Genomic DNA, 27,347 nt, shown 5'->3' with positions numbered 1-27,347 from the left:
AGTCCTACAGATATATACAGATATACATTATGGCTCTATATCTGGGGGGGGGGGGAGGAGATTTCTGAATCTTTCTGTCATTTAGCCTGGACACTGAGGTCCACCTCCAAGGGCCTTCAGGCGGTTCCCTCACTGCAAGAAGTGAAGGTACAAGGAACCAAGCAGAGGGCCTTCTCGGCAGTGGCGCCCTCCCTGTAAATGCCCTCCCATCATAGCTGCCAAGTCTCCCGTATTCCCCGGGAAATCCCCATTTTTCCAGCTGTTCCTAGCTGAAAAAACGGATGTTTTTGTTTTTCCCCGGTTTATTCTGGCGCGGCGGCCATTTTGGAACTGGGCGGAGCATGCTCAGAAGCGACTTTTGATGCTGCTCTGCCCAGTTCCAAAATGGCTGCAGTGCGACTTCTGGCGCAGTGGCCATTTTGGAACTGGGCAAAGCAGCATCAAAAGTCACTTCTGAGCATGCTCCGCCCAGTTCCAAAATGGCGGCAGCGCTACTTCCGGTCTGCTACTTCCGACCGGTCCCTTATTTATCCGACAGCAACTTGGCAGGTATGCCTCCGATCAGATGTCAAGGAGATAAAAAAAACTACACAACTTTTAGAAGACATCTGAAGGCAGCCCTGTTATTGGGAAGTTTAAAATGTTTGATGTTTTATTGTATGTTTATATTTTTCTGGAGGCCGCCCAGAGTGGTGCAGCATATAACTAATAAAATTATTATTATTTATTAAGCATACATAAGACTGTGCTATTCGTGTTTTTATTATGACTGTTGCGGTTTTATCTGCATTTTCTCACACACCTCTTTGTTGGGAGAAGGGCTGACTGAAAAAGGAACCAGTAAGTGTGTGTTATGAAGTACACACACATTATACATGACTGATATCCCACATCTGCCATAAGGAGAGGCAGTGTTATGCAGTGGTTAGCATGCCTATCAGATCTCAGGTTCAAATCACTACTCAGCTAGGATGCTCATTGGGTCAGTCACTTGTGCCCAAATGTTTCGCTTTCAAGACTCGCCTCCATCGCATGATTGTTGTGAGGATAAAATGGGGTGGGGGAGAACCAGGTCGGCTGCCTTAGCTCCTTGGAGGAAAGGTGGGATACAGATCCACGGAAGTAAATCAATGAGTTTGGCAGGCCTGTTCGAACGGACATGTCAAAACTGTGCTCATTCTCTTCCGGTGAGGGGAAAACAATGCTATCCATTTACTCTTACATAACGCCATGAGTAAACACATCAAAGACAGGCACATCTCGGTGCCTGTTACATTTATGAGTATTTCCTTTAAATCCATAATGTGTTTTATGTGCCTTCAGCAACAATGGATGGTCTTATGCCAGTTCACAACAGGCAGCCAATTGAACAAGCAATAGAGGTTTTCATACAGTGTTTCCCACTGTGTGTGTGTGTGTGTGTGAGAGAGAGAGAGAGAGAGAGAGAGAGAGAGAGAGAGAGAGAGAGAGAGAGAGTTGGCCAAAGTACGACGATTTATTTCCCACCACCTCCGACTCAGATGGGAGAACAACAACACAAAAAGCAGCCTTCTAAGTATGTTAGCACCTTTTCCTGAGTCAAGCTTATCATTCGTATTAAAAGCTTATCTAGGATTCCTCTGTTACAATGAAAGCTTCAAGAGCGGAATGGAATATCGTACAGAGTGTGTCTTAATTTCATCAGCATGTTGGCAGAGCTTTCAAAAGGTCACATTATGTGCCTAGAGGCAGGGGCGTAGGAATGGGGGGGCAGACCGCCCCGGGTGCCCTCACTGAGGAGGGTGCCATTTAGCGCACAGCCTGCCTGCGACTACCAAGTCTACCCCAAGCCATCAGGATAGGGGGGTGCCACTTTGCCGGAGGCATCCCCCGTATCACTTCGTCTCCCATTTTTCTCCGTTATTTTCTCCTGCCGGCGGTCATTTTTTTTCTTTCTGATTTGCCCTTCTATGGGCACCAAAAATGGCCGCCGCCAGCTTCAAAGTCGCATCTACGCATGTCCGGAAGTGCATAGACGCGACTTCTGGTGTCGTTGGCGGCCATTTTTGGTGCCCATAGATGGGCAGAGCGACACTGGAAGTTGTGTCGACGCACTTCCTGTCATGCATAGAAGCGACTGTTGAAGCCGGCGGCGGCCATTTTTGGTGCCCATAGAAGGGCAAAACGACACCGGAAGTTACGTCGACGCAACTTCCGGTGTCACACGGCTGCCGGTCCCGGATTCTGCAGTCCGGGACTTGGAAGGTAAGCTGCTGGGTGACCTTGGGCTAGTCACACTTCTCTGAAGTCTCTCAGCCCCACCTACCTCACAGGGTGTCTGTTGTGGGGGAGGAAGGGAAAGGAGAATGTTAGCCACTTTGAGACTCCTTCGGGTAGTGATAAAGTGGGATGTCAAATCCAAACTCTTCTTCTTCTTCTTGCATCCAAACGTTTTGGACTTGTCGAAACTGGCGTCAGGAGTTTGCTGTCAGAAGAAATGCACTTTGTTGATTCCAGTGCTATTTTTCTAGAGAAAGAGGTGCCAGAGCTAACCATGAACACCTCCTTCATTCTCTTAGAACAGGCACCCCCCAAATCTGCCCTCCAAATGTTTTGGGACTACAATTCCCATCATCCCTGACCAGTGGTCCTGTTAGCTAGGGATGATGGAAGTTGTAGTCCCAAAACAGCTGGAGGGCCGAGTTTGGGGATGCCTGTCTTAGAATGACAATGGCGCCCACCTGAGAGGTGCTGTGAGGAGGAGTTCCAGTGAGCTCTGGCTGAAAAAAAGAAAGAAAAAAGCCTTGGCTTATTTATTTGGGAGGTTTCCGACCATACCTTCAACATAAGGTCCCAGGGTGAGTTACAAAAACGTGAGCAAAATGGCCAAACTTTCCCAATACAAAGAGAACAGTACAGATTCAGCAAAAGAAGTGGGTTCCCACAAAACAAAATAACTTGGCTGTCAAAGGCCGGGGTGAAGAAGTGCATCCCAGGGAGCATATTGGTTAGACTGTCAGACTAGCACCTAGGAGACCAGGGTTCAAATCCTCGCTCGGCAATGAAGCTCACTCGGGCCAATCGCTGCCACCTTGAGTCAAGCGACGGAGCCGGAGGCAGTATAAGTGCTCCTGCCATCCTTCTTCACACTCTTGTCTCGGTCTCACCTTTCTAGACGGAACAAAACACCCCTTTAAAAACCTGCATTTATTTGAACTTCTAGTCCAAGGGCTGATTAGAGTCTTGGCGCCTGCGTGACAGCTGCCAAGTCAGGCAGGCCCATTCCAGAGAGGTGACAACATGAGGTTTGTGATAACGGGGGAAATGTTTAACGGCTGTCGGGGAAGGACTCAGTGGCAGAGCTCCTGCTGGAGGTCTCAGGTTCAACCTCCAGGTATAGCTGGGAGAGACCCCTGCTTTAAACCCTGGAAAGCTACTGCCAGTCAATATGCTGAGCTAGATAAAGTTCTGGCTTGGTGTAAGGCAGCTTCCTAAAGGTGGTCGGGGCGGTGCTGTAGAGCACCTGTGGCCTTAGCTGAGTGCCTGAGTAGCTGTTGAAAACAAACCTGAAGTGCTGCCAATCATCTTCTTGCTAGGACTGCTGTTTTACCCTGGTAGGGGTGTGTTCCAGCCCTAATAGGAGATGCTGAAGATTGAACATGGAACCTTCTATGTGTAAATATGCTCTACCACTGAACCTCTCCCCATAAGACAGCTGTTTTAAGATAACTAGGTTCATGACTGGGACTGGGCTAATAATAATAATAATAATAATAATAATAATAATAATAATAATAATAATAATTTATACCCCGCCCATCTGGCTGGGTTTCCCCAGCCACTCTGGGCAGCTTCCAACAATATATTAAAATACAATAGTTTATTAAACATTAAAAGCTTCCCTAAACAGGGTTGCCTTCAGATGTCTTCTAAAAGTCTGGTAGCTGTTTTTCTCTTTGGCATCTGGTGGGAGGGCGTTCCACAGGGCGGGTGGGACATATCTTGCAAGGACCAAAAACGAAAAAAACAAAACAAAAAACAAGTGGCTCCCTGTCTGTTTATGGGCCCCATCTGAGGTACTGGTTTTGACCAGGATACTTCAAGGATTGCCTCTGTTCACACAGTTGCCCAGGTATTAAGATTCTTCCAGTAGCTCCTTGCATACCCTCCAACATTTCTCCAGTGAAAATAGGGACGTCCTAAGGAACAGGATCAAATCAGAAACTGGGATGGCTTCTGTAAATCCAGGACTGTCACTGGAAAATAGGGACACAGGAAGGGTATGTCTTTTGTTTTCTAAGGCAAGGTGATTTGGCACAATATCTTTTATGTTGTGGCACCCAACAGACGTCTGTGGAAGCTGTTGACTTTTAAGGGCAAAGGAGATGGTGGATTTTATTTGTACACTGCTCCACCAATCATGGTCACTCTTGGTCTCCTGGGCTGCATGCCATTGCACACATATACAACAAACCAGGGGAAGGCAGGAAAGCATGCTAGACTTCAAAGTTCTACTTGAGAGAAACAGACTCATCTGTTATTACATCTATATGATTTATATGTTACGTTGTGAAACAGGTATGGACAAACAATTTCCTGAGAGCCAGTGTGGTGTAGTGGTTAAGAGCGGTAGACTCGTAATCTGGGGGACCGTGTTCGCGTCTCCGCTCCTCCACATGCCGCTGCTGGGTGACCTTGGGCTAGTCACACTTCTCTGAAGTCTCTCAGCCCCACTCACCTCACAGAGTGTTTGTTGTGGGGGAGGAAGGGAAAGGAGAATGTTAGCGCCTTTGAGACTCCTTTGGGTAGCGATGAAGCGGGATATCAAATCCAAACTCTTCTTCTTCCCTCTTAGTATGAAGCAGTACTTACTTCAGGACCAAAATGAGGGAGAAATGTATGAGTCGTTCAATCTTATCAACTCACATGTTTCTTAATCAGTATTTTCTGGCTTCGTGCTGTTACATGGCCTTCTCTTCAGTCTGGCAAATTACTGACACAGGAGTCGTTTTTAGATAGGGGTGCTCTCAAACCGTTCATTCATATAACACCATCAATGGGCACGGCACTTGACAGAGTAGAAATGTGCAGGCCTCTGCCCCAAAGAACTTACAATCTAACATTTGACCCAGCAGAAGAATGCTTGATAATTTAATTTATGCCCACTTAGGTTTCGTTACAGTGCGGCATGAGAACTGGGTGTGCCAAAAGCTTCATTGAGAAGATGGGTTTTGAGGTGGGATTCGAGTGAAATGCACCTCGAAGCAAAACTTGGAATGGTACAGTCTCTCTGTGAGGAACTGACCATCTCCTTATTCATTGTGTTAGTGAAACTTTGTCACCCCCAAGTTCAAACCCATTCCATCAGGCTGCTGAGCGGAGGAAGAGAAGGTAAGCTGTGTTGAGAAACTAGCTTCTTTTAGCCCTCTCAGTTGTTCCCTATCTCCTAAGGCCGAACTGTTTCCACCCCATCTCAATATTATTAGAATCCTGTAACTTGGGAGATCTGGGGGCTTGAGCTTGCTTTCACTTTTCCTTCTTTTAGATTGTCAAGCTAATGGCAGGGAGTCTCTTGCTTTTTATTGATCTGTAAGGCGCTCAGGAGAGCTCTTCTTGTCAAAATGCTTTCAATGAATGAATTAATGAATGAATGAATGATTTAAAGCCCTTCACTTGACCTACTGTGGAGAATGAGTAAGTACAAGGGGCTGCATCGACATGTTCCAAAGTTTAGGGAGTATAGATCTGTACGCCTGCTCAGGCTGCTGCCCAGTTGCCCGCTGTTGGGGGGCCAATTCAAAATCCTTCCTGCTCTTCATGTCATCTCCTTGGAAAGGACAGCTGTCCAAATAGAATATGACTTCAAACGGAGAGCTTTCTTTTGCAGAGTAGGGAGCCACAGCCATTCTAAGAATGCCTCTCTTAAGGCAATGCAAGTCAACCATAGTTCTTGAAAGTCTTGTATTGACAGCTTGGAACTAGATTACTTGAAGGATTACTGCCTTCCACATGGACCTACCTGGACCCTGAAATCATCTTTTGGAGCCCTTCTCTGGGTGTCCCCACTGAGATGCCTTTTGACCTGGGGCACCCGAGTTACGCAGAGACTCATTTGGCACCTTCCTCATTCTCTTTCTGGCATCAGGCCACACTTCCGATATCTGTGCATTTTTACTCTCCCAGATTTTAGTGATGCTGTGCATCTTAATTTGGTACAACTGATCCTTTTATGATTTTTTCATTGGTTTTTTTATTCATATCACATATAGAAAGAGCACACACCCTGTTTTTTAATTGTTTTATTGATTTTCAAATTGATTGCTGGTGGTTACTATGTTTCAGTGTTCTACCGTTGTAGTCCATTCAGAGAACACTGTTATTGGGAGATCACAAGTGAACAAATGAATAAAAACAAAGTCTGCTGCTGCCTTGAATCACCTTTCTGCTGGCTGAAAGGTTTTTAATTGACTCATCAAACCACTTGAAGTGGCCCTGCGTCTCCCCCTGGCAGGTTTTATTCAGGAGGAGCTCCAGAGAATGACAAGTTTGGGCATTTGCCAAGGCCCCCTTAATAATGCTCCTGTTCCTATTCTGCACAGAGAACCCAAGTTCAGACCTAAGAGAGAATTATTGGTTTGCACGCCTTCTCTCTTTCAGATTAAGGGGTCCCACTGAGAGTGCCAAAGACTGCCCTCCAATCCTAGAACCAACATTATTCCTGAGTTCCAGGAATGATTGTCTTGAATTCACCACAGCCTCTCCACAGCATGAGCTAGACCAACATTTTGAGAATCGGTACTCTTCTTTCTCCTTATTGGTTACTTTACATTTGTTGGTCCAAAACCCCTGATCTCTGGGTGGATTTTCCTGAAGCAGTGACACAGCCATTTCCTGTTGCCATCAAAATCTAACACAGGATATTCCTCTTGTGCTATCTACTCCATTTCTTGGAGCAATGCCAAGAAACCTGGGCAAGCATCTTGGCTTAGAGTATTTCCTCCAGTTTTACTTCACATAAATGTTGCATATTAAGGGTCATTTCAGGAAAAACACTGTAGCAGTCTCTTCATTTTCACTGGTTCAACAAAAGCAACAACTGAACATAATTTCATAGGACTGGAGTGAGGAAGAGAGGTCTGTATTTTTCCACCAAGACATCAGGCAGGAAAAAGGAACTGTTAGGGCATGTTTTCTTTCCCTCTAGTCAAGTCACTTTTTATTTTTAGCACGTCCCTCAAGACAGACAACACCTACCCCAGGCCAGTACAACTTGTGACCCACCAGGTTGAATGCAGGCTGCTGAGAATCTCTTTATTTTCATCAGTCCCAGGCTAGTTGCAGAAGCAAAATAATATTATTGGGCTGCCCTATATGGTTGGGGACCTGTGTTTGGCTTGGTGGGTAACACTGTAGAGGCATGCCCTACCTAAACCCCAATAAAAAACACTTAGGGGCCAGATTATGTGTCTGTGCTGCACCAGTAATAAAAGGTAGGATGTACAGTATTATGCCACAACTGGGAACTTGTGGTCCTCCAGATGTTGGTGTACTCCCAACTCTCATCAGCCCCAGTCAGCATGTCCAAGGGTCATGATGGGAGTTGGTAGTCCACTAACCTCTGCATTACATTTTAGCATGTAGCGTATATGTACCTCCAAGACAGTGATTTATTGATCTTATAGTAAGTGAAATAAATATTTTATGCGCAACACAGATACTATATTACTTTCAAGTAGGCTAAGGACAAATATGCCATTAGCAGTATTATTTTGTTGGAACCACAGAAGTGGGTTACGCTGGTGATGTGCGAAAGAAGAACTGTTGCTCTGGCTTTGTAAATCTAGAGGTGATAGTCACATTTTAAAACTGTATTTACCGTAAATATTTGTTATGGCCTTTTGCCTTCATTAAACTGTGTTCACAGCAGAGGTAGAGAACTTTTGGCCTTCCAGATGTTACTGTGCTGCAGCTCTCATCAACCATGACAAGCATGGCCAATGGCTAGGAATGATGGGAGTTTTGGCAACATCTGGAGGGCTCAAGGTTCCCCACAGCTGCTCTAGAGCTCAGAGAATCTGCTACAGGGACAATCTGTATTCTACTTTGGCCATTATAGCAAAAATAGGGAATGCAGAAAATAGATATGCTCCTGCTTTTCCAATGTAACCTTAATCTGGGTCCCAGGAAGCACTGGGCTCCTGTGGAGAATTCCAGATTACAATAATTCTGGCACCAATCTTTTCCCCACATACATTTATGCGGAAGCCCCATCAGACGTTCGGGTTCCAAAGAATGTTCACAAACCGGAACACTCACTTCCGGGCTTGCGGCGTTTGGGAGCCAAAACGTTCAAGTCGTATACCTTATTCCCTGGGAATAGGGGGGGGCATGCTCAAACAGTTCAAGGTGTACTCTTTTCACTAAGGAAAGTCACACTGAAAAATCAATGTAGTGCTTGTGGGCTTCCCACACGGATTTGGATTGCCACTGCGAGAATAGGACTAGTTGGGCCACTGGCCTGATGCAGAAGAGCTATTATGTCCTTGTGGGTGGTATTTCATAGAATCATAGAATTGTGGACTTGGAAGGGACCCTGACTAGTCTAACCCCTTGCATTGCAGGAATTTCACTCTCAAGACTTTTTAGGACCCCACACCCCACACAAGAGCTACAAACGTCCCCCCCCCCCCGCCCACGGAATCCTTTTTGGGAATCAATGGATGCTACAGTGGTATTTAGAGTGCTCTAAATGTGCAGTGTGGGACGCGGGTGGCGGCGCGGTCTAAACCACTGAGCCTAGGGCTTGCTGATCGGAAGGTCAGCGGTTTGAATCCCCGCGAAAGGGTGAGCTCCCATTGCTCGGTCCCAGCTCCTGCCCACCTAGGAGTTCGAAAGTATGTCAAAGTGCAAGTAGATAAATAGGTACCGCTCTGGCGGGAAGGTAGACAGCATTTCCGTGTGCTGCTCTGGTTTCGCCAGAAGTGGCTTAGTCATGCTGGCCACATGATCTGGAAGCTGTACGCCGGCTGCCTTGGCCAGTAAAGCGAGATGAGCACTGCAATCCCAGAGTCGTCCATGACTGGATCTACCTAATGGTCAGGGGTCCCTTTACCTTTCCCTTTAAATGTGCAGTGTGGATATGAATGACATTTAATCCAGGTAGAAACATTCCACACATGCTTGCTCTGGCAGTAAGAGCAGTTTCTGACAGTAAGAGCTGTTCGGCAGTGGAATTTGCCACCAAGGTGTGTGGTGGAGTCTCATTTTTTGGGGTCTTTAAGTAGAGGCTTGACAGGCATATGTCAAGAATGCTTTGATGGTGTTTCCTGCTTGGCAGGGGGTTGGACTGGATGGCCCTTGTGGTCTCTTCCAACTCTATGATTCTATAATCTCCACATGTGGATATGGGTTTGCAGCCCAAGTCTCTGGGCATACTACAAGACCCCATCCTACCCTGCAACGGCAGAGTTCACCCCAAGGTGAGGAAAGGAAAGGAAAACAGTTCACCTCAGGCAACTGAGGGGGCAGAGGGTAAGTGATCTGTCTGTGGTGGGAGAGGCTGCTGCTCCCACCCAGTCAAAATTTCCACCATTGATGCAGCTGTTCCAAGTTACAAGGAGTGGAAGAGAGGTAAAAAACAACACCTTAGACCACTGTACTGTATTGTTTCCATAAAACAGCAGCCTCTTTCCTTTGATAAAAATCGGCATAACCCTGCCTATCAATACCAAGCAGGTGCCTTCTCTGCACCGTTTTCAGCGCTTGCTAAAACACCCTTGTTCAGACATGCCAACCTAGGAAACCGAGGTGATTTTAATCTGTCTTGGTATTTCCAAACAGGGCTGTAAACTTCTCTTGATTTTTAATGTTTTATCTTTCCGTAAACTGCTTTGCGATGGTTTGTTTGTTTGACAAATCAAGCAGCGTAAAAATTTCACAAAACAAACAAATAACGCCCTTGAAGCGCTTAAAACCCTTGAAAGCGCCGTACAAATGTCAACGGTCCTTCAAAGTGCTTTTCATACTGCATTTTATGTACCGAATGTCAGAGGCGTAGTTGTTTTTAACTAACCTTAATACTGCATTTTTACATGGTTGCAGCCCGCTCTGGGACTTTGCAGTGAAGGACAGGTAAGAAGCCCTAATAATAATAATAATAATAATAATAATAATAATAATCAGATACAGTATGACTCGGCGGCTCACTTCTCCCCGGGCAACGGCTTCCAACGGTTGCGCAAGCGGCCAACCTGAGGGAAGCTTCCTCAGGACGATACAGCCCCGCCCCACCCGACCACGCCCCTCGCCCTCCTTTCCCGTTGCCCGGATGGCCACAGCCAACGCATCGCGATCCCAGGCGCGCGTGCGCACGGGCGCGCCAGGGAGGGGTGTGTGTGTGTGAGAGAGAGAGAGCGAGACGCTGCCGGCGTTAGTGGCAGCTCCCTCAGACCGTGGGGAAGAGACCACCGGTTCGGCGGCGGCGACCGCAATCTCCCCTCCCTCCCCGCCCGGCTTCTTCTGCACACAACCACACACGCACCTCCTCCTCCTCCTCCTCCTCCTCGGTTGCCAGGCGAAGCGAGAGGGCGGGTCCGAAGGGGGAGGGACCGGCCCATGGACCAGCCGGGCCTGGAGCCGAGCTTGGAGGAGCTGCTGCCGCCGCCGCCGCCGAGGAAGGCCTGTGGAAATGCGGGCGTAGCGCGGAGGCGCAGTGGCCGTCGCCAGCGCCGCAGCCGGGCCCGGGGCGCCGGGTCTCTCGCCGGAGAGCGCTGAGGAAGGAACCAGCCGGATGCTGCTGCTGCCCAGAGCCTGAGGCGGCGCCTCATTCCTTTCCTCCCTCTTCCTCGGTCGCCCTCCTCTCTCTCGTATTTCCCCCCCTGCCTCGCTTCTCTCTCGCTCCCTCAGCCTCGCGGCCTCTCCCTCCTTCCCGCCTGGTGGGCTCGGCCAGCCGCTCCGCTCAGTAGCAGCGGCCGCCGCCACCGCCACCATGTCGGCCAAGGTGCGGCTGAAGAAGCTGGAGCAGCTGCTGCTGGACGGGCCGCGGCGCAGCGAGAGCGTCCTGAGCGTCGAGGCGCTGCTGGACCTCCTGGTCGGCCTCTACACCGAGTGCAGCCGGGACTCGCCGCTCCGCAGAGACAGGCTCGTCTCCGACTTCCTCGAGTGGGGTGAGAGCCGGGGAATCGAGGGGTGGGGGTGGGGAAGCTATCTTGGGCAGGGATCGCCAGGGCTTGCTCTCGAGGAGGCTCGGGCCCTGAATCTGTTGTTGGGAGCTAAGAAATACAAACGAGGAAATCTCCGGTGGGGAGCGCAGGGTGTTTGGGGGGGGTGGGGGTGGGTGCCTGGCCCGCCGCACATTTGCTTACGGGAGTTTTCGACGGAGCCACAGACCCACGCAGATGACTTTGTGGAGACCTGTCAGCTGAGGGTTGGGCCCAGGTCTGTTTGGAGAGGACGGGATAGTTTCGGAGGTGGGGGGAGGGTAAGGAAGAGAGCAAACTTTTAAGTAAAGGCGAGTTTTGATAATACCGGGTTGGGAGTTGGAGAATGCTTCCGGGTGCTCGGGGATCGTTTTTTTCTTAGGGAGCGGATTGGGAGAGGGATCTGACAGCGATGGGAAGGGACAATGGGCATGGTGCAACAACAGGGCCTGCATGGTGGTTGCATGAAGGAAGTGTTGGTTGGGATTGAGCAGGGAGAGCTGCTGCTCTTGCAGGGCCTAGCTTAGCCACAGACACAGGTATTGGTGTGGAGGGTGGCATCATAGCCTGTTGATGATTGTTCCATTAGGAGACTCTGGGAGTGGTGACAACAATGAGGGTGAGGGAATGAGTGTTTAGTGGAGCTTGGCAAGCAGAGGACACATCAAAATATAAAGCACAGCGTACATAAAGGAAGTGAAAGCTGAGGTGGTATCTAGATTTGGAGTATGTGTGGGGATACTTCCAGATTATTACCAGTAAGTATAAAATCTTGCACATGGAGAAATGAGCAGCTAAGGTATAAATGGCACCTCTTGGGCTTGCAGTGGGAAATGGGAGAAAATGTTATTAAGGAGGTGATGAGTAGCACAAACATAGAGCAAGCCTTGAAATAAGAGGAATCGGTCAGTGAGGTGTCTGGCAGTGGGTTTTGTCAGCCTATGAATTTGCTTGTGGTGGGGTGAGGAAGTTGGGTGGGGTAGGAAGAGCATTGACTCATGAATAGAAGTAGCAAGGATATGGAAGAAAGATAATGATGCATATGCAGGATCAGGAACAGGAACTTTGCTGGGGTGTGGAGGGCTGGAATTGTATAGCTGAATTTGTCGAGATATGGAACAATAATGCGCGATCCAGGTAGGAGCAAGGACTGGCCAAGATCATAGTCAAGGAGGGTCTTTTGAGGAGAATATGTTACGTGGTTTGTGAAAATGCTGCATGCTGGTGGCAGTTTGGATAAATATTGTATTGGAGATAATTGATGCTATTGCATAGCAGAGGCAGCTCCCAGCAAGGAAGTACACTACTGTTCTGTAGGAGTACAGAAATACTGTACAGGCAGAAATATATATGTGCCTAATATATATGTGCCTGTAAGAAGAAGATTTTCACCTACAGGCCAATAAAGTGCTAAAGTGAGGGAACCTGATTCTATCATAGCAGAGTTGGATGGCATATTGGGAGAGTAAATTCAGGATTAGCCTTCATATTGTTACAGTAATCTAGATGAATGATTATCTCCCCTCCCCCAATTTGGGAAGAAAAACCCCTCTTGACGTTTGGTTACAGTAAGAGATGCTTTTCCAAATTGGGGAGCAGGAGGGTAGCATTTGCCAGCATTCTGGATTGGGAGTTAAGCTATTGTAGCTAATGGACCTCTTGATATACAGCAGTAGTTTTCAACTTTTACAGATGTGGGACCCAACTTTCAGTCAAACTGCGCATTTTCTTACCATACTTGTCATGTTTGCATGGTGGAAGTGCTCCTGTTGCAGTCCACCTTAAATCAGATCACAATCCAGTAGTGGGTCCCTACCCATCAGTTGAAGGCAGGTGACTTAAAAAAGGTTGAGATCGAACTTTTGGAGCACAGCTTGATGGACTGGATTTCATCGTTGCATCACTAACTAATTGGTTTACTTATGAGTTTTGAAACAATGTGGGCCTAACTGTGTGTAGTCTGGTTGTCTGCAGTTTTGGGCTGCAAGTTGATCTGGAGGCTACACGTGACAAATTCTCCAAGTAGGAAGAGATTCCACGAATTATGGTGGTCATGTGGCAACTGACCAAGTGATTTCTTATGTCAGCTGACCTGCCTGGATGCAATAATGAGTCTGCCTATCCGCAAGAATTAGACAGGAGGGGGGGGAGAGAGATGAAATTCATAAACCCCCTTCTTGGGAAATTCCAGGATATGGTACTGAGGGGGATGCTCAAAAGGGTGGGTGGTGTTAGGTGCAAGCCAGTTCAGAAGTATAGCACCTACAGCTGAGGTGCTGCTGAGCAAACTTATAGATGATGTGGAGGAAAAAAAAGCTTTTGTTTATACAGTACATGCTTTCAGATGAGCTCTTCTGTGTTTTGACACTGTTGTTGCGATGGTACTGTATGTTATTTAACACTGGTTAGAGTGTTTTGCACCAAAAGGAATAAAAAAAATGAAGATAAATAAAAATGTACGTAGAAAACACAGCAGTGAAATATCCTCGGCTTGGTGCCAGGCTAAGCTTAGCCTGAAATGCCAAGTTAATCCCATGACCTTTCTTAGCCTGTTCTACCTGGAATGGGTGGAGGGAGAGGAAAGGAGAAGTAGGCATTCAAGTTCCACTGTTTCAACAGTATTTCATATCGTATTCTGTCAGGTTTGTTAGGGGTATGTTTGTGAGTAAATGTTCAATGCACTAAGTCAGTTTTCCACAATCCTCATGATATTTTTTGCTAACTTTATTTAAATTTTATACAGAATACACAATAATTGTGTTTTGGGATCATAGTTTTAAGCATGCTGACAGTGAAAAGTGTGCAGCAATTAAACAGGCTGAAGCAGGAAAAAAGGACAGAGAAATTATTTTTTTAAGTTAACTTTGTAATAATAATAATAGAAATATAAATCGGCATACTGTTTTTAAATGCTGCACGTTACATTTTCTTGATTCTGAAAGTACTTTGTCTGCTTCTAGATAGGTCCAAAGGAAACTGGAAATGGTTTCAAAATTTGTTTTTGACCAAGATTTATCGCTAAGGACAACTAACTTCCATTCAATAAAAAGTTGTCAGGTGGGGAACCAACATTTAAGAGTATTAATGCTCCATTTTGCTTCTTTCAAAAACTATTCCCTTTCTTCCTAATGGTTGTTGTTGTTTTACTTTGTTTTTGTTGGAAGACTTACAGTATTTAAAAAAGTATCAGAACTTCCCTAGAAAGAGCTTCATGTAATTTTGGAGAAGTATTTTTTGCTCAGACTTAGTGTTCTAAAATGTGAACAGCTGGCTCTCAATTTCTGTAGGGACCATTGCTCTTTGTTATACATTAACCAACTAAGAGGATTCACTTCCTGGAGTCATCTGTATTGGCGTCAATAATTGCCAACTGAATAATTAAACAAGGTCCAACATCTGCTTTGGAAGCCCACCACATTGATTGCTTGTTTTGTGGCAGAAATATGGTGCAGCTCCATCATGAGTTCTGTGTATTTGTGTAAACCAGTTGATGTGGATAAATTGCTGTAATATAATTTCATGAAGGTAAAAGTGTTCTTGCATGTGCAGGTCATTTTTGTGTACTGGTTGACAGAGGAAATTGACAGGCATATTTCTGGAAGTGAACACCTTTATATTCCGATACCAGTGCAGTAGCTTCCATATCATCATTGTATGACTGATGAATGTTTTAAAAAAGTAGAAAAGATTTACAGCTACTATTTTAAATGCCATTACTACAGTTCAAAACGAAGTAACTTAGTGAAATAAAAATTAGCTAACTGATTTTATTTTATATATGACTTGTTACATCCTAAAGACTCTGTGATAGTGTCATAGGTTAATCAAGAAAATGAATTACACTGATTAAACTCCCACCTTGCCCTACACACATTCTATTCTTGGCCACCAAAAGTATATATGAGTGTGAAAATTAATAATACTTGCATTCTGCTGTGTTTAGGTTTGGCATTCCCTTCAGTCAACTGGTGAAATATTGTCAACTGATTACACACTTTACTGAAATCCAATGCTGTTTTGTAAATAAGCCCACAAAAATTCGTAGCCTGATAAGAGGCCAGCAGCCTGTGTTTCCCTGCTGGCTGGAAAGTAGGGAAAGTCCTCTTTCCATGTTCAGCATGGAAATGCAGGATGCTGCCTTCTTAGCAGGCAGCTCTTTTTAAAAGTGTTCTACAAAACAGGTTCGCCAAGGAGGGACTGGGCTCAGGGATGGGCTTTCCCCACAACTAGCATGGAAACTGAGCCTGACTGGTGGTGGAGAAATGCAAAGAATCTTCCCTCCTTTGCCAGTCCACTCACTTGTCTGTATGGAATTTCTAGTTCCTTGTGACTATCAGGCTACTGTTTAAATACAAGGCTGGTTAAATAGCACATTAAACCAATAATACTATTATGTCAGTAAATCTTAATTTTTTGTTTGTTTGATCGTGTCAGCAAAGAGAGGAGAGTTCTTTGTCTCCTAACCTGCAGCAGTCTGGGGCAGATCTAGCAGCATAACAAAGCTTCCACTTGCCTCCTGCTATTTCTGCAGTAATCTCTGAACAGAAGCATAAGGGCTGCCTAGGACCACCCATGACTCCATCTTACTTGCTGCAGGAACCTCGGAGTTCCCTTTTTTATAGACTGACTATCTTCACTGTAAAGTTCCTTGTGAAGCATTTAGAAAGACTGCAGTTATTGAAAGAATTGGAGGTATTCATTCATTTTATTTGTATGCCGCTTTTCCACACACAAAAATCATGTTTTAGTGTGTAGTTAATTAACACTGTCCTGAACTCTTGCATTGGTGCAACATCCTGATTCAATTCTGATGTGGGCAGTGACCCATAATGTGACCCTTAGCACCCATTTCTACCCACATTTGCCTTGTTTAGCAGACTATAGCATCAGAGTGAAAGTAGTTTTTTAAAAGCAATTGAAATGCATGTGTGAACCACCATATGGTGCTATACAGGATAACTGGATGTGTTTAAAGCCCGTTACAAAAAAGAACTTTTCAAACCATTATCCTAATACCTAAACAGAATTTTCTATTAAAAGCCCAAGTTATTTCTGTGACTTGCCATCTTCCATTAGGCTACTAGTGCTTATAAGGAAACAACAGGGAAATTCCTAGTTGTTGAACATCCTGAAATTTGTCAACACTCTACTATGCAACTATTAGTGACAGGCCACAAACCCTTAGCGAAGCTCTTCTGTCTTTTTAGAAGAAATACCTTATTGATAACCTATTACTTCACCTGTTAAATGGTAGCTACATATAGTTTTAGTTTCACTCTGGCAGAGTTAGCAAATAGTTGAACATTAATTCAGATGGTTGATGCCAGCGGCCAAGATATTTCAAATAGTGAAGGACTATAGCTTAGTGGAAGTGTACATACTTTGCATTTAGAAGATTTCAGGTCCAGTCCTTGGTATGCTACAACTGAAGGGTTATCGGGATTGGGAACTATTCCTGCCTCAGACCTTGGAGAGCTGCTGTCAGTCAAGAGCTGCATTTAGTCAATATTGGACTAAATGAATGGTCTGATTCAATACTGGACAACTTCGTATGTTCAGGTGTATGACTAGCAACAGCTTTTTTATTAGTTCATAGAAGCAGAATGTAGATATCAATTGTTGCTCTGGATTTGTTAGTTGAGGTTAGAATTACTTTTGTAAGAGTTACAAGGTTTCAACATGGTAATAGAATAAACCAGGAGAAAGGAATGTTAGGGTGACAGAGCTGAGCAAAATGAATCAATAAGGTTCACATTTGATCTTGGCCTTTTCAAGCTATTACTGATAGTCCCAAGTGTGCTCCAGTTATTAAAAACAACAACCCAGGGGTTTGATTGCTAAGTTCCAATGAGTGGAACTATTTTGCTAGGCATAGGATGACTTTTGTGGATTCTCTTCATGGTTTGATGAAAATCTCCTCTGGGAGATTAGGACAGGGGCCCTCTGGAATAGCATGGGAGGTGGCTGCAAGGGAAAAAAGGAAACTGGCAAAACTTATTTCCTCCCTTTCTGCCAGCTGGAGCCTTTTCTGTGTTAGAGTCCCTTATGTGAATGGAAGGCACCTTTCCTTTTGCAGAAAGGTAGCTTGGGTTCCAAGCCAGTGCATATTGGAACAGGTGGTAGCATTCAAAAAAAGATGAGCAAACTGATGCTTGATTTTATAAACTATTACACGATTTGAGTGTTTATTATTTTCATGTTGAAGATTTGAGTAGCCTCTGCATGCACACAGAACTTGGAGCTCTTCTGTGTACGTAGGTTAAAATATGGAGCATGAAGTGCTTTGGGGAAGGACAGTGCCTAAGCACAGTTTGAGTCTACGTTGTTCTTACTCTGCAAGGGTTGACTCAAAGGCATGAAAATGTTTCATTTTTCCATCTGAGTGTATCGGAGCATGGAAGTTGAGACGGGGTGGAATGGCATACACATGAATGGGGATGGCAGAAGGAAAGAAAATAGTTTGATGAGATGGGTTATCTCCACTTCCATTATTTGGAGGATACAGCTGAGTGTAGCATCATTATTTAACATCTGTCTAGCACAGAAAGCTCAACTGCTATTTAAGCCATTTAAGAGAATTTGGAAATCTACAGCAACATATCTGTTTAGTACTTAAAGATTACTTATTTGAAACTCTGACCCACAGAAAGCAAGAAAAGACAAAGTATGTTGGGATTTTATAGGTGTCATATACATTGGCCTGTTTAGATGTTGCATTCTGATTGTCCAATCCATGATTTGGAAGATTGGGAGTACCCTATGTGCCTTCCTGCTCCATCGTTTTCCTCCTTCCCTCTCACAATACAGTTCACTTGCACAGTGTGAGGAGAGCATGGCTGCTGTGCTTCTCTCCCACTCTTCCTTTTGCTGTGATTCAAGCATGGTTTGTGGCTTAGCATTTTGTCTACTCCTGGACTTATAGTTGGAATTTCTCTGGACAAACCATGAACTGTAAACCTAAAGCTTGGTTGCAGTTGATGGCTTGTCTGGAGTGAGACAGACTATAAGACAGACTATAAGCCTGTGTTTGGATGAACTGCTAAGCCAAATCATAGCTGAACACACATCTGTGCAGCAGGAGACTTGTTGTGATGTCCCAATGAGATTATGGTTAGTGCTAACCTTCAAACCATAGCTTGAAAGCTCATTTCATGCCATAGTTTCAAATTATGGTCTGGAGGCTTATGTTAATAGTAGTGTTGTTTTTTTAAAAGGTAGCAATTTGAGGCCATTTTGGCTTGCTTTCCTACATAAAATGTACTCAGAAATAGCAAACCAAAATAATCTATATTGTTTGTATGAATATTATTATAAAACACAACCAATTTAAAAATGGTGTGAACAGAAACAAAGCTAACTTTTAAAGCACTTGGAACAGGTAAAAATAGAAAACTTGCACAGCAAATGTCTGTCTAAATAAAGAAGCATTCACAACCCACCTAAAACTGGGAAGAGAGGATCCCTATCAGAGTTCTCCAGGAAGAGTTGTGGTGCCATCACTGAGAAGGTCCTGTCCTCAGTTTTGTCCAGTTCATGGGATAGAGAGCAGGGCATCTTTAAGATTTGGGTAGGTGAAGGCAGTTCTTGGGGGTAAACTTGTTCTGGATCATGAAGGGGGTTAAAAAATGAGTTGTTGTTGTTTAGTCGTTTAGTCGTGTCCGACTCTTCGTGACCCCATGGACCATAGCAAGCCAGGCACTCCTGTCTCCCGCAGTTTGGTCAAACTCATGTTCGTAGCTTCGAGAACACTGTCCAACCATCTCGTCCTCTGTCGTCCCCTTCTCCTAGTGCCCTCCATCTTTCCCAACATCAAGGTCTTTTCCAAGGATTCTTCTCTTCTCATGAGGTGGCCAAAGTATTGGAACCTCAGCTTCACGATCTGTCCTTCCAGTGAGCACTCAGGGCTGATTTCCTTAAGAATGGAAAATGAGTACCAGCACTTTAAATTGAGCTCTGAAATGTGTAAGTAACAGTGGACACAGAGTCATTACACTATAATCTGATTGTTGAGCATGACCCAGGATTTTGGCAGCTGTGTTTTATGCAAGTTGTTGTTTCTTATCTAGGCAGCCATAGGTAGAAAGCACTGCAGTAGTCCAATCTGTTTAATAATAATAATAATAATTTATTATTTGTACCCCACCCATCTGACTGGGTTTCCCTAGCCACTCTGGGCGGCTTCCAACCAAATATTAAAATACAAAAATCTATTAAACATTACAAGCTTCCCTAAACAGGTTTATAACTAAGAGTATGAGTTACAGAGCCCAGGTCCATTTTCTTCAAGTAGTTGTCAGTAATTTGCATTAAAAAGAAGGTAAGTACACAGCCATAAAAGATTCAACCATCAATATATAACATAAACATATAAACAAAGCTTACACAATAGTTGGTGTAAAATGAGACTGTGGCTGTCATTTCCACCTTACACCATCTTATGGTGGCTCTCCCACTTACAGCGCTTACGCTTAGATGACTGGGATGGTCGTAATGCATAGCAATATATGGAAACTTATTAATTTTATTACATAATTAGATTTATATGCCACCTTTATCTTCCAAGGATTTCAAGGTGGTGTACATGATTCTCCTCCCCATTTCATCCTCACAACAACCCTGTGTGATAGGTTAGGCTTTGAAATGGTGACTGACCCAAGGTCACCCAGTGAACTTCATGGCTGGGTGGGGATTGAAACCCTGCAGGACAAGGGGAGGGTGACCTTGGTCCCCAGCCTCTCCACAGCTATTGACAACATAGACCATGGACTGGGAATTGGAGGCACTGTGCTACAGTGGTTCCAGTCCTATCAATATGGCCAAGTTCAGACAGTGCCATTGGGAAAGTACTTTTGGGCCCTCTGTCAGTTTTGCTATGGGATATGGAAGAGCACTATTTTATCTCCAGTGCAGTGTAATATCTTTTGAAATTCCTGGAGGCAGTCATTAGGAGATTTGGGGCTAAGTGCCATCAGTATTTCCCTTGTCTGAGAAATTACCTTTTTACTTAATATGTTGGACCATACTTATTTACATGAATCAATGTAGTTATCATCTTACCATAATTATTCAAACTTTATATCATATGTTGCTGGGACAATTATGATGGTGGTGTATAAATGTGAACAAATGCTAAAATCACCATCATTTTATTTTTAAGCTTCATTAGAAATGGTTGCTTCCATGTCTTGTGGAAATCTGTCGTCAATGTAATAGAAACCAATGAAAGCGCAGCACCATATAACCATGGTAGATTTAGCTGGTGTTGTCCATAAGGAAGTAAATCCCTAGACTAAAGTGGTGAGAAAGGGAGACTATTAAGATAGTGTTTGGAGCATCTTAAACTAATGCCGGATAAAGCTCAGATTATCAATCACATAACTTTGATATCATTATACATTTAATTTAAAATCATATGTTAAAGTTCTAATTAAAAATATTTGTGTTGGATTTTTGCGTAAAACATAATCACTATTATTATTATTTGTCTGAGGACTATCCCTGCCTCCGGGTCTGGTCCTGACCGGATGGATACTGGAATCAGCAAGGGATACCCACATGACCTGAAGGTGCTGCTGTGCAATGCCAGGTCAATGATTCATAAGACCACTGCCATCCATGACTTGATCGTGGATGGAGGACTTGACCTGGCATATGTGACGGAGACCTGGCTGGATGAAGCAGATGGGCGTGTTTTAGCTGCTGCTTGTCCACCAGGTTTCTCTTACGCACAGCAACCCAGGCCTTGTGGGCAGGGAGGGGGGTTTGCAGTGATTTTTAGGAAGTCATTAGTTTGCACCAGGCGTCCTATTGGGAAGACTCACTTCTCTGAGTGCATGTTCTGGAAGTTGGGCAATAGGGGCAGTACAGGATTCCTTCTGGTGTACCAACCTCCCCGCTGCACCAAGGATTCCTTGCCCGAGCTGCTTCAGGTCGTGGCGGATGTTCTCCTGGAGACACCTAGTTTGGTTGTCCTAGGGGACTTTAAAATCCATGCCGACACGACCTTACAAGGGGCCGCTCAGGACTTCGTGGAAAGCATGGCCTCCATGGGACTGTCCCTGAATAAGTCTGGCCCAACTCATAGCCGCGGACATGCCTTGGACCTGGTGTTCACCTCAATGGATGTTGGTGATCTGACACTAAATAAAAGCGAAACTAATGAAGTGCCATGGTCAGATCACTTCCTGGTGCAACTGGACTTCTCCACAACCCTTCCCCTCTGCAGGGAGGTGGGACCGATTCGGATGGTCCGCCCCGCTACTTAATGGATCCAAATGGTTTCCAGAGAGTGGTAGGGGATGCTTTATCCCATGTTGATGGCCTTTCAGCCGGTTCCCTGGTGGCCCGCTGGAAAGTGGAGTTAACCAGGGCTATTGACTGTCTGGCTCCGAAGCGCCCTCTCCGATTGCATGGAGCCCAGACAGGCCCGTGGTTTTCCACAGATCTGAGGGCAATGAAACAATTGCTGAGACTGCTAGAGCGCTGGTGGTGGATAACTCATTCTGAAGCTGACCAGACACAGGTTAGAGCTCAGTGTCAAGCCTACCAAGTGGCGGTAGCGACGGCGAAGAAGACTTTCTTCACTGCCTCTATTGCATCTGCAGAAAACAGCAGCAGGAGACTCTTTCAGCTGGTTCACAATTTAGCGAAACCACCTGCTCCTTCGGGGCCCAGTTTTTTGCAGATAAAGTTGCTCAGATTCGGGAAGAGGTAGACTCCACCGTCTGATCAGGGCCGGGGCGAGGGAGTGCTAGAGTCCTGTCTAGTCAAATTGTGTGGGATCAATTTCAATCTGTTACCTCCGAGGATGTGGACAGGCTGCTTGGACGAGTGAAACCAACCACCTGTCTCCTTGATACTTGCCCATCCTGGCTTATAAAAGCTAGCCGGGAAGGGCTGGGCGATGGACTTCGTGGGGTGGTGAATGCTTCTCTCTGTGAGGGAGCCTTCCCACCATAGCTGCCAAGTTATCCCTTTTTTAAAGGGATTTTCCCTTATGCTGAATAGGCTTCATCGCGAGAAAAGGGAAAACTTGGCAGCTATGCTTCCCACACCTGCTGAAAGAGGCAGTTATTAAACCGCTTCTTAAAAAAACATCTTTAGATGCAGCCAATATGGCCAACTATCGTCCAGTCTCAAATCTTCCATTCTTGGGCAAGGTGATTGGGCGAGTGGTTGCTGAACAACTCCAGGCACGCCTGGAAGAAGCGGACCATTTGGATCCCTTCCAGTCGGGATTCAGGCCTCATCATGGGACTGAAACTGCCTTGGTCGCACTGGTCGATGATCTCCGAGGGGCTAGGGACAAAGGTGAGAGCTTTTTCCTAGTTCTGCTGGATCTCTCAGCGGCTTTTGACACCATCGACCATAACATCCCTCTGGACCGTCTAGAGGGGTTGGGAGCTGGGGGCACTGTCATACAGTGGTTCCGTTCCTTCCTCCTAGGCCGTGTTCAGAAAGTGGTGGTGGGGGATGAGTGCTCAGACCCCTGGGCTCTCACTTGTGGGGTGCCTCAGGGTTCTGTCCTCTCCCCCATGCCTTTTAACATCTATATGCAGCCACTGGGAGAGATCATCAGGGCGTTTGGGCTGGGTATTCATCAGTATGCGGATGATACCCAGCTCTACCTCTCTTTCAAATCAGAACCAGTGAAGACGGTGAAGGTCCTGTGTGAGTGTCTAGAGGCGGTTGGAGGTTGGATGGCGGCTAGCAGATTGAGGTTGAATCCTGACAAGACAGAAGTACTATTTGTGGGGGACAGGAGGCAGGCAGGTGTGGGGGACTCCCTGGTCCTGAATGGGGTAACTGTGCCCCTGAAGGACCTGGGAGTCATTTTGGACTCACAGCTGTCCATGGAGGCGCAGGTTAATTCTGTATCCAGGGCAGCTGTTTATCAGCTCCATCTGGTACGCAGGCTGAGACCCTACCTGCCTGCGGACTGTCTCGCCAGAGTGGTGCATGCTCTAGTTATCTCTCGCTTGGACTACTGCAATGCGCTCTATGTGGGGCTACCTTTGAAGGTGACCCGGAAACTGCAATTAATCCAGAATGCGGCAGCTGGACTGGTGACTGGGAGCAGCCGCCGAGAACACATAACACTGGTCTTGAAAGACCTACATTGGCTCCCAGTATGTTTCTGAGCACAATTCAAAGTGTTGGTACTGACCTTTAAAGCCCTAAACGGCCTCAGCCCAGTATACCTGAAGGAGCGTCTCCACCTCCATCGCTCTGCCCAGACACTGAGGTCCAGTGCCGAGGGCCTTCTGGCGGTTCCCTCGCTGCAAGAAGTCAAGTTACAGGGAACCAGGCAGAGGGCCTTCTCGGTAGTGGCGCCCGCCCTGTGGAACGCCCTCCCATCAGAGGTCAAAAAGAAAAACAATTACCAGATTTTTAGAGGACATCTGAAGGCAGCTCTGTTTAGGGAAGCTTTTAATCTTTAAGAAATTAGTGCATTTTATTTCTGTTGGGAGCCGCCCAGAGTGGCTGGGGAAACCCAGCCAGATGGGCGGGGTATAAATAATGAATTATTATTATTATTATTATTATTTATTCCCCTTCATCCAAAGAGCACAGGGTTTACAATATAAAAACAAAAAATATATACAAACCATAATAACAAACAAAAACAATGCCCGCCTTCATTATTATTTATTAAATTTAAATTCTGAAGTTTGCAAAACTCTTTTCCAAGGAAATGTTTTATGGTGATTCATACATTGGATCATGCTGGAAGGTTCAGCACAAGCAATAGGAAGTCACACAGAATGTAGTTAAACTACTGTATAGAATTTACTAGTACAAGATGTAGTGATGGTCACCAGCTTGGATGCCTTTAAAAGCCGATTGAAACATGATGCTGCAAAATCCTTTCTTGTGGAAACTTACTGTTAGTCTATATTTCACATTTATTTTTAATTTTATTGCTCTGATATTTGCAAAATGGGTGTGTAGGTGATTTCAGATTGGTGAGGTGTTTATAAAGGAACATTTCTCTGGATTGCAAGAGACTTTCAACAGTGAAGAGTTAAAATGTATAAACAGTTAAATAAGTAGTAGTTCACACAATTAGAATAAACAGATGATTGAACACTATTCTTTCTTCTTCTGATATCATTAAATTATCTCAAGTAAGAGCACATGATCAAATGTCTTATATCTGATTCATGTCAATTTTCCTATTTACAATGAGGTTATTCTTATAATGAAGCACTGCTTCAAAATATACTGGAAGATATTAATAAAATTATACAGTCGTACCTCGGGTTGCGAACACCTCGGGTTACGAACAACCCGGGTTACGGACTTCGCAAACCCGGAAGTATTTGCGCCGCGCGTGCGCGCGCAGAAGCGCCGCGCGCCTTTGCGCAAAGCATGAAAATAGCGCATTGCGCATGCGCAAATCAGCGGTTCGGGCCCTTTTCGGGTTACAAACTTTTCGGGTTACGAACTGCGACCCGGAACGGATCACGTTCGTAACCCGAGGTACCACTGTACATACACACTGGAATGGACAGAATATCCTTTCAGCAAATGAAACTAACTGAGATGGGTGAAGGGAGTCTGCTTGTAAATTTGTTGTTCTTCCCACTCCATCTCGAATATGGTTCTGGTGAGCCCTCCAACTCTCTGGAGCAGCTTTATAGGGGCATGAGGTTGTGGGGAGGAATTGATGAAAATACTTCCCCTTATCCTTTCAGAAGGATTGTCCCACTCATGGAACTCTGGATCTAACCCACCGTTAATAAAGTAGAACTTAGATTTTTCTCTGTGTATAGGCAAAGGTTGAGTTATATGTTTGTCAAAAGACTAGAAGTGTAAATAAAAATATTTGCTTTATTTTTCCTTGTATTTTGCTAATTCCTCTTGGAAAATAGCAGTGATTACCCATTCTGTGAGGAAAGCAATGATACAGTTTGATAATGATCACGTTCAGATAGCTACATCTATTTCTTCCTAGCAACAGCTATAATTTAAGAAGGCATTTTCATACTGCTTAGTTAGATGTAAAGCTCAGGGTTACATTTAACTAAGAATTACCTTTGTGGTTGTGTGCCACATGGCCAGCTTAACATTTAAATTGCACACCCGGTTACTGTCTAGTGTGCTACACTGCAAATGCAGGTGAGGCAATCCAGTTTAAATGAGATGATAGGTATGTTGAATGTTGCACAAGTACATTTTTCCTTATGTAATAATTTTCATATATACATATGTGTTTTTTGTGAGTATGCCCTATCTCATGTTTCTGTTAGGCTTGAAAAACTGTTTCTTACATTTCCCCCCAAGAGTGTAAGGTGGTTATGCTAGAAGAAATAGGTCTTAGATAATTGAAAACTGACTCTTGATGGGTTACAAGAGCTTTTAAAAAAGAGTCTAGTTCAGATGGCAATATCTTGTACTGAAATGCAGAAATAAAGGAATAATGTACTCTCCTAGATAACATGTTATAATATAATTTAAGTGCCATTGTACTTGTTCTATTTTTACTGTGGAACTGGACATTTTTGAGGCAGCACAATGGTCTTAATTCCATGTTTGCCTTAATAAGTGTTTTTTTAACAGTTCATAGATGGGATGGGTGCAGTGTAACCTGTCATGCTGGAACTTGCAGGAGTGTTGGAGCAAGGGTATAAAACAGCAGCCAGCACCCTTCATTTTCATTCTGCTGTTCAGTTGGATCTGATTATTCAGCTTTATAATATCTTAGAATCATAGAATCATAGAATAATAGAGTTGGAAGAGACCACGAGGGCCATCCAGTCCAACCCCCTGTCAAGCCTCTGCTTAAAGACCTCCAAAGAAGGAGACTCCACCACACTCCTTGGTAGCAAATTCCAGTGCCGAACAGCTCTTACTGTCAGGAAGTTCTTCCTAATGTTTAGGTGGAATCTTCTTGTAGTTTGAATCCATTGCTCTGTGTCCGCTTCTCTGGAGCAGCAGAAAACAACCTTTCACCCTCCTCTATATGACATCCTTTTATATATTTGAACATGGCTATCATATCACCCCTTAACCTTCTCTTCTCCAGGCTAAACATACCCAGCTCCCTAAGCTGTTCCTCATAAGGCATTGTTTCCAGGCCTTTGACCATTTTGGTTGCCCTCTTCTGGACACGTTCCAGCTTGTCAGTATCCTTCTTGAACTGTGGTGCCCAGAACTGGACACAGTACTCCAGGTGAGGTCTGACCAGAGCAGAATACAGTGGTACTATTACTTCCCTTGATCTAGACGCTATACTCCTATTGATGCAGCCCAGAATTGCATTGGCTTTTTTAGCTGCTGCATCACACTGCTGACTCATGTAAAGTTTGTGGTCTACCAGGACTCCTAGATTCTTTTCACATGTACTGCTCTCAAGCCAGGTGTCACCCATCCTGTATTTGTGCCTTTCATTTTTTTTGCCCAAGTGTAGTACCTTACATTTCTCCTTGTTAAAATTCATCTTGTTTGCTTTGGCCCAGTTGTCTGATCTGTTAAGGTCATTTTGAAGTGTGATCTTGTCCTCTGGGGTATTAGCCACCCCTCCCAATTTGGTGTCATCTGCAAACTTGATCAGGATGCCCTCAAGCCCATCATCCAAGTCATTGATGAAGATGTTGAATAAGACTGGGCCCAAGACAGAACCCTGTGGCACCCCACTAGTCACTACTCTCCAGGATAAAGAGGAGCCATTGATGAGCACCCTTTGGGTTCGGTCAGTCAGCTAGTTACAAATCCACTGAATGGTAGCATTGTCTAGCCCGCATTTTACCAGCTTCTTTACAAGAATATCGTGGGGCACCTTGTCAAAGGCCTTGCTGAAATCAAGATAGGCTATATCCACAGCATTCCTTTCATCTACCAGGCTTGTAATTCTGTCAAAAAATGAGATCAGATTAGTCTGACATGACTTATTTTTCAGAAACCCATGCTGACTTTTAGTGATCACAGCGTTCCTTTCTAGGTGCTCACAGACCGTTTGCTTAATGATCTGCTCTAGAATCTTTCCTGGTATTGATGTCAGGCTGACTGGGCGGTAATTGTTTGGGTCCTCTCTTTCCCCCTTTTTGAAAATAGGAACAACATTTGCCCTCCTCATTTGGTAGATTGCATACATTAAGTTTCTTCATTTTAGGACAGTGAACCTGTTTTTTTAGAATCTCTCCTGCTGCTTACATTCCAAAAAGTCAG

At 44.9% G+C, this 27,347-nt stretch overlaps 1 protein-coding gene across 3 annotated transcripts in view; it reads left to right on the top strand.

The window, feature by feature from the left end:
* Positions 1-10,297: 10,297 nt before the first annotated feature.
* The window catches only part of CDC42BPB (CDC42 binding protein kinase beta), a 98,990-nt gene continuing 81,940 nt past the window's right edge, over positions 10,298-27,347 (top strand). For all 3 annotated transcript variants that reach the window (XM_035105480.3, XM_035105471.3, XM_035105453.3), the window contains exon 1: positions 10,298-11,144. In XM_035105480.3, the coding sequence (XP_034961371.2) occupies positions 10,967-11,144 (178 nt within the window). In that variant the 5' untranslated portion in view covers positions 10,298-10,966. The remainder of the gene's footprint in view (positions 11,145-27,347) is intronic.

This window comes from Zootoca vivipara, chromosome 1, assembly GCF_965207765.1.
Source record: "Zootoca vivipara chromosome 1, rZooViv2.hap1.1, whole genome shotgun sequence".
NCBI lineage: Eukaryota > Metazoa > Chordata > Lepidosauria > Squamata > Lacertidae > Zootoca > Zootoca vivipara.
The sequence above is the reverse complement of the archived record's forward strand: the minus strand, read 5'-3'. Positions and strand labels throughout refer to the sequence as shown.